Here is an 8,169-nt window from a genome sequence, read left to right as displayed (position 1 = left end):
GTACATGCCATGTGTAGTACCCGAGCCAACCATCAATAACAAACATCACGCACAATCATAATAATAATGAACAACAACACTTGAAATCACCAGCAAATAAATAGGTTCATTGAGATTATCCACATGATGTCATTTCACATTAGCTTTTTCGTTTTTCTCACATGTATTACACAAGTAATACTATACAACAATTAACATGCACACATTACATAACTTGGAAACCAAACAACCATCACCTACCCGAAGAATTCCTCCCCGAGTATTTCCTTATCACAATCTGATTACCCAAAATTTCCTTCCTAGGATCACACCCAACAACCATCATAATGCCCACAATAACTAATTCAAGTCCATCATCATCCTAAACCCCAACTAACAACACATTCAACCATTTAGACTCCGTGTTCGAAGGCCTATGCATAAATCCCTCAACACTCTACAAAGTATTATATGAGTAAATACAGGTCTAACTACTCAGTTAAGTAAATCTAGTTTACTTGGAGCCAAACAACTGTTGAAGGACTCAAAACACAAGCTTATGGCTCCGAGGGGGGGGGGGATCCTAACGAACATAGATCGGGAATCCTTGAGTTTTAACCTTCCTTGCGCTGAAATATCTTCCCTCCATATCCTTGAGAACATTACTTGTGAAAAAGTTTAAATTATTGAATTCACCAATTTAAATTGATTAAAATTATGTTCAACCTAAATTATCCAAATGTTTTCTAATAGAGCGATAGAGGATGTGATTAATATCTTAAGATAGAAGTAAAGAGGCTTCCTCATTCATATTTAAGTTTAAAAGTGATTACAACATGACATTCTCAATCTCATAGATATAATAATCACACCAATACAATTTATTTTTCATATAGAAAAAAAAGTTTTTTATGCTCCACACTAGCATATGATTTTTGATGTGTACCATGAAGCACAAAGAACATAAAACCCAAAGTCTATAAAGATAAGTATGGCTAGAAGGCCATAGAAGCAATCAAGTCTACTCTTGTTAATACTCTCACCTACCCATCCATTATTAATATTTGTGGTGGTCACCTTCTTAACAATGGATATCAAGAGACTACTAAAGAAGAAACCAAGTGCCATAGTAGTAAGGAAGAGGCCAGTGCTCATTGTTTTCATTCCTTTAGGTGATTGTGTGATGAATAAATCCAATTGTCCTGTATACATGAAGCCCACTCCTGCACCTACCAAAAAGAACTGTGGGATCAACAAAAAGACACTTATTGGTAAGTTGTTAGATGTCTCTTCATTTGCTTTTGCAATTGATAGTCGTTTAACTTCTATTATTGATGCAACACCCATACCCAAACAAGATAGAAATAGACCTATTCCTATCTTTTGTAAACTTGTGAAACCTGCAAAAAATAAACATAAAATCATGAAGAAATTCTTGCATTTTGATGAAATTAGTTTTTACTATAGATTGATAATAATATTGTCTATGTAAAACAATGATACTCCCTCCGTTTTAAAAAGAATGACATACTTTTCTTTTAGTCCGTTTAAAAAAGAATAACCCCTTTCCTTTTCTGGCAACACTTTAATTTCAATTTTCCATGTGACATGTTTAAAACCACAAGATTAAAGGACATTTTAATACATTTGACATAACTTTAATTTAAGATGAGATTGAAAAGTCTTCTTTAGTTTCTTAAACTTCGTGTCAAGTCAAACTAGGTCGTTCTTTTTGAAACGGATGGAGTATAGTAAGAATAGTCACAAAACAACAAATTAAAAATTGAACATTTTTGTCATATCAAACACACATTATGTTACCTGATTTTGTTGTCCATTTTTTCACGAAAGGTACAATTAAACGATCATATGTTGCAAGAGAGATTAATATAGCTGATACAAAGAAGGCAGTGAGAGATGCAGCAGGTATTCTAAAGTTGCCAATAGATCTCTCCATAGTAGATGCTTGTTCTACTGAAAAGGTAACAAGTTGTGCATAGGCTGTCCAGAATAAAATAGTTGTTGTCCAAATTGGTAATAATCTAATAATCATTTTTACTTCCTCCACTTTTGTCACTGAGGAAATTCTCCAAGGATTTTGAGCCAAGGAACTAATACATTCATAATCTTCCTTTGTCAGAATTGCAGCCTTGTCCAATATTCTATAAATTAAGATACAATATTTAAATAAGTTATAATTTCAAAATAAAAAAAAACATCGAATATAGTAAAAGTTATATATATATATATATATTAGTTCCTTAAATTTGTACATTAGATACTCCAAATGGTTGGGTCGTGTCTTTATATATTAATGACTAAAAGTTTGTTCTCCCTAACCATTTAAATTTGTAGATAAGGTGTTCATACGCTTCGATATGATACTAGAGCAAACAAAATTCTGAGTTCAAATATAATTATTTATTACTTCATCCTTTTAAATTTGTTTATATAGTTTTGAGTTGACACATAATTTAAAAAAATAAAAAAGACTTTTGAATTTTGTCTTAAATTAAAGATATGTAGAATATATTAAATTATATATTTTTAAAAAATATATAATTTTGTGATTTTAAACATTTTACGTAAAAAATTTAAATTAAAAAGTTGTAAAAGCGTAAAAGGAAAGACATTATTTTTTTTAACAAAAAGGAAAGTAAACAAACAAATTGAAAATTGAAATGAATGGAGTATTTACAAAACCAAAATAGAATTAATTAATTTTTTTCTATTTTGCTCTTAAAATCAATTCTTTTTATGTATATAAAATTTCAAAAAAGTTTCTCCATTATTAATTTTGGTATGGGTGGACAAGACTCATAAATAAAGTGTATATAAGAGACGTGTAAAAGAGAATACGCACCGAAATTGATCAGTGTGGGAAATTCTTGAAGAGTCTGAATTATTTTCATAAAGAAAACAATCATTCTTAGGAAGTTGAAGTCTTCTTTTCCTAATTGCAGCAATTAGGACCTGAATAATTTGAGCAATAGGACTTTTCATGGTTTTCTTGTATCTATACCTTTTAGTCCCTGACAAAAACATTATAACAGCAACCAACATAGAGAAAGAACAAATCCCATAACCCCAACTTCTACCAACTTCATCTTGTATATAAACAAGGACAGTAACAGCCAACAAAGTCCCAATAGTTATGAAGAAAAAGAACCAATTGAAAAATAGTGTCAATTGAGCCTTTTCTTTTTCATCAGTTTCATCAAATTGGTCAGTGCAAAATCCTGAAACACTTGATTTTAAGCCACCTATCCCTAATGCCATCAGATATAAAGATATGTATAGAACAGACATTTGAGATGTAGTTGCTTGTTCACAATTGGTACTTTTGAGTGAATAATGGACATTACATGGAGTTGGTTGAAGTTGTGGAAGCCTTGTTGATATAGATAACATGCCAGTCCCCTGTTTACAATGAATTAAATGCTATGTGAGATATTGATGCAATGTAGAAATAATTTAAAAAAATTATTGACTCAGTGTGGAAAATTAAAAATTATGTGAGATATTCCCTAAGTTCTAATTCATGTGACACTATTTGACAAGATACATAGCTTAAAAAGGAAAAAAAGACTTTTGAAATATGTCGTCCAAAATAATTAAGTTATACATATTTATGTAATTGTAAATCATCTTATTAAGCATAAAAGAAGGATTTTAAAGTTACATTATTTTCTAAATATAAAAGTGTGACATTACTTTTGAGATAGACTAAAAAAGAAGTGTATCACATATAATGGGACAAAAAGAGTAGTATATAGGTGTTTAAGGGGTAGAAAAGTCATCCCATAAGATTCGTCTAACTTGTTTAGGTGTTGGTGGGTTAATGATCCATTTATTTTAGGGAAAAAGGGCATGATATACTCCTCAACTTTGTGATATAGAGTTGATATACCCCTAATTCCAAAAGTGGCTCATATATATCTCTATTGTTATACAAATGGTCCAAATATACCTTTTTGGTCTATCAGCTCTTAAACGCAAATGTGAGCCACTTTTTTTAATGAGAAGTATATCAGCTCTTAATCGCAAAGTTTAGAGGTATATCATTCGCTTTTCCCTTTAATTTATTAAGAGGGTGTTTGATTTCACTAGAAGGTTGGTTAAAACAACTTTTAAGTAGTGTTCAGCCCTCAAGAGTGTTTGAATATTTCAAAAACAACTTAAAAATGTTAAAAGTTAAAAGTAAGTACCCCACTACTTTTCATTTTTTAACTTTAAAGCTACTAAAGTTTGACTTTTTAAGAATCTACTTTTTTTTAAGTTAAGTCAAACGGACCCTAAGTCTATTTTGACTAGATTAACTCAACTCATAAGTTTTGTCTACATATTTCTTATAAAGACGTACATATGACATACATTAGGACAATCCAGGATATGTATGATGGAGCCAAAATCCAGTTATGAATAGTGGGAGAAGACTTGGAGTATTTCTCAGTTGTAATGAAGTTGCATCATTGATCAGATCTTAGCCTGCTTTTACTTGCATTATTTTGGTGATGAATGAATAGATGCGGCATATCAAAGGAGAGGTGCCATGGTATATGTTATTTGCAAGTTTTATATATAGTTCTAATTGATGAGACTCGAGGTAGATTTATTGCTAAGCGGGAGGTTGGAGGCAAATTTTGAAGTCTAAAGGGTTTAGGTTGAGTAGAACCACAGTAGAATAGTTGGAGCATAAATTCAATAATGTAACAGCTGAAGTTGGTGTGGAAGTGAGGCTTGATACACAAGTCATTCAAAAAATAGGAGGTATCAAGTATCTTGGGTCTATTATTCCAAGGAAATGAGAAATTGACGATGATGTCATACATCGTGTAGTTGTAGGGTGGATGAAATAGAGGCTCACATCCGAAATCTTGTGTGATAAGAAGGTGCTATCAAAACATAAAGGGAAGTTTAGAGCGATAATTAGACCGGTATGTTATAGTGAGCGTAGTGTTGGCCGATCAAGAACTCACACATTTAAAAAATGAAAGTTGTGGAGATGAAGATACTAAGATGGATGTGTGGGCATATTAAGAGAGCATTATTATTAAGAATGAAGATATCTGGGATGGATAGAAGACAACATATGAAAAATGAGGTTGAGATGGTTCAGACGTATCCAAAGGAGGGGTACGATTCCCTCAATGCGGAGATGTAAGAGGTTGAACTATGGATGGTTTTAAGAGAAATAGAGGTAGATCGAAAAAGTTTTGAGGAGAGGTGATTAGATATGATATGACAAAAGTTCGGCTTATGAAAAAGTATTTCTTTATCCTACAATGCTTTAAACTATTTTTTTTTGGGCTGAGGGTCTATGAAAAATAATATTTCTACCTCTAAGGTAGTAGTAAAATCTGCGTATACTCTACTTTCCACATACCCAACTTTGTGAGATTACACTTGGTATATATAGTATATAGTCATGAATTTGTTTTTTTGATACTCAAACAAATTACAAGAAGATAAATCAAAGAATTTAAAATTTAGTAAGAATTGAATGTGTTAAATTACAACAGGTTTTAACCATTTTGGTCCAACCATTTTCAGCCTAAGCAAGTTTTGATCGGTTCTCAACTCAACTCATTTGACACGCTCAAATTTAACCCAACTTTTGCCCATTTGACTATCCATGTGTTTATAGTATGAAAAAAGTTTCGGGAAAAAAGATTTTACACAAGAAAATTGTATTTTTGATTTTTTTCCTATTTCCAAGAATAAGAAATTCTACCTCACTTATGTAAAGATGTCGTATATATATAATGAAAAATATTTTCCACCCACCAACAAAATAGAACCAACATTTTAATGATTTTCAATCATATAAAAAAAGACATGCATCATGTATGGACTTACGAGGGTTTGTATTATAGCAAAAATTGCAATGGTCCTGTATCTGCCCAAAAAAGAGTCAGCTATAACGCCACCAAGCAAACATAAGAGGAATGAGGTGCCCATGAAATCAGAGACAATCTTGGCTGAAGTAGCACTTGGGAGATGCATCGTTCCAATTAAGTAAGTCACAAGGTTTACTGCTATGCCCATTGTTGATAGCCTTTCACTCACTTCAATTCCTGGAAATTAAGTTTGCAATTTAATTTCAACATCAAATTATAAATATAGTACTCCCACTGTCTCAAATTGATTGTCTGATTTACACAAAGTTTAAGAAAGTAAAAAGTACTTCTGAATCCTATCATCTTAAACTAAAGACATGTTGAATATACCAAAATTTCATTTAATCTTATAGTCATACATATGAAACGTGGAAAGTTGAAATTAAAAAGTAGTAAAAAAAGAAAAGAAACATTCCTTTTTTAAAACGAACTAAAAAAGAGAGAGGAAAGTTCGACAGGCAAATTGAAACATAAGGAGTAAGTATTTCTGAAGTCTTTATACTTTCAAATGATTGCATACCTACAATGAGAGCATTGGAGAGCCAACCCCCAGTTTTAGATCTTATAGCTAGCAAACCTTTGTAGTCTACTGCTGCATTGCCTACTAAATCATCCATATTCACCCCCAAAATGTGCTGTATATCACAAACAATTTTGCACCAATATTGGAACGTGTCTTCACATATTTTATAAGTTACAATATGTCTCAAAGATGCATATTTCTCAATGCGAAAAGATGAAATTAGAAAGGATTTTTTTTTCCATTGCATATTGCTTAAGGACTCGATATCTTCTATGCTTATATATACATGCAGATAACACATACGACATGATTCACGCCAAAACTATCCTCTTTCTTTTTCGCCTGTAAAAGTTTTGTGCTGATTCGTTTTCATGGGCCAAGTAGGTGAAAATTATTTTTGCAATGAGTGGCGATGATACTCAATCTTAAAACCTTTGACTGCTCTGAATTTTGATACCATGTTTAAGTGTGTAACCATCTCATTTAAAAGCTTAAGCTGTTAGTGAGAGCACACTTTTATTAGCTAATTATATTCTCAATAGTTTCTTTTCTTTATTCACAGCTAAAAAACAAGAATTAGCGACAAATCAATTTTGTAGCTAAACAATAAAATATTAATCCTATTTAGCGGTAGATTAATAACAAATAGTTACAAAATTATGTTAGCTACGAGTATTTTAATGTAGCAACTAATTAGCAATAAAGTTCGTAACTAATTTTTAATTTTTAGTGATCGATACTTTATTTTGTGTTGGTGGGGTTCAAAATCAACAAATGAAAATCTCCACTATATCAGTAACATGTAAATTTGTCGCGGAACTCTTTTTGGTAGTAAAATGGTTGACATACTATGAATGGCATGATCTGCGTGCCTCCACCGATTCGTCTCAATTTATGAGCCATTACTTTTTTGTTATTAAATCTCAAAAATAATAATTTTTTTTTAATATTTAGTTATAATTATATTCTAAACATTATTTTACGATATTGAAATAATTTGTAGATATAGAATTTTAATTATGTTATCTCATGTATTAAGGTTAGCTCACTGTGTTTCCTTAAGAAATTTAATTCCCTCAAGTACCCGAGGTTGCAGATTAATTCCTCCCAAGATAAAACGGATTAACCTATTAGAGAACTAGTGGTACCTCAAACTTCAATAATTTTCAGCGAACGCAAGAACAGTAACGAGAACACACACAGACTCAGTCGATCGACAATTTTGTTTATGTAAGAAAATGTATGCTGAGAGGAAAAAGAATTTCAGTGTTGAAAACCGGAAAAAGAGTCTCTATTTATAGCCACTTGCAGCAAGGAACGCGTCTGTTCGGCAATGGTGTGAACGCTTCTGTTCAGACATGTCGTTCCAGAATGTTGTGTCTTTTGGGAAAAATAACGTCTTTTCGGAAGGAACATGTCCCTTCAGAACGACATTACCGTTGCATGCGAATTTCAAATAAATCCTGTTACGCGAAATTAATTCTGATAGTTAACTAACATCATGAATTAATTTATAAGAGAAAGGAAATCAATTAATGAGATTGATTAAATAAATTTTGTCCAAAAATATTATCAATCAAATCATTTGCCGAAGCCGAAGTTGAGCGAGCGACGATGACGGCACGAGGGGGCACCTTCTTCTTAACTCTTTAAGAACTAAAGGAAGTGTTTCCTTATATAAGGACAACAATTTTCCGTTCTTCTACCAATATGGGATAAATGACTTTTCATTTGCAATTTGCAATGACTTTTCATTTTCCCTCCAAA

General features: G+C 31.8%; 1 protein-coding gene across 1 annotated transcript; it reads right to left on the bottom strand.

The window, feature by feature from the left end:
* Window positions 1-900: 900 nt before the first annotated feature.
* Window positions 901-6,496, bottom strand: LOC102591077 (protein NRT1/ PTR FAMILY 6.2-like). Its single transcript, XM_015315433.1, has 5 exons — window positions 6,400-6,496; window positions 5,839-6,056; window positions 2,843-3,399; window positions 1,801-2,141; window positions 901-1,379 (listed from the first exon to the last, which is right to left on the bottom strand). The coding sequence occupies exons 1-5, from the start codon at window positions 6,494-6,496 to the stop codon at window positions 901-903; spliced, it is 1,692 nt and encodes a 563-aa protein (XP_015170919.1).
* Between the last annotated feature and the right edge of the window lie 1,673 nt (window positions 6,497-8,169).

This window comes from Solanum tuberosum, unplaced genomic scaffold (genome assembly GCF_000226075.1).
Source record: "Solanum tuberosum cultivar DM 1-3 516 R44 unplaced genomic scaffold, SolTub_3.0 scf00364, whole genome shotgun sequence".
Lineage (NCBI taxonomy): Eukaryota > Viridiplantae > Streptophyta > Magnoliopsida > Solanales > Solanaceae > Solanum > Solanum tuberosum.
The sequence above is the reverse complement of the archived record's forward strand: the minus strand, read 5'-3'. Positions and strand labels throughout refer to the sequence as shown.

Coding starts and splice junctions, on each gene's coding strand:
- LOC102591077 (XM_015315433.1), bottom strand. CDS start 6,496: ATGGATGATTTAGTAGGCAATGCAGCAGTAGACTACAAAGGTTTGCTA. Junction 2,142..2,842: donor TCCCACACTGATCAATTTCG/GTGCGTATTCTC, acceptor CTTAATTTATAG/AATATTGGACAAGGCTGCAA. Junction 1,380..1,800: donor AAAATGGACAACAAAATCAG/GTAACATAATGT, acceptor TATTTTTTGCAG/GTTTCACAAGTTTACAAAAG.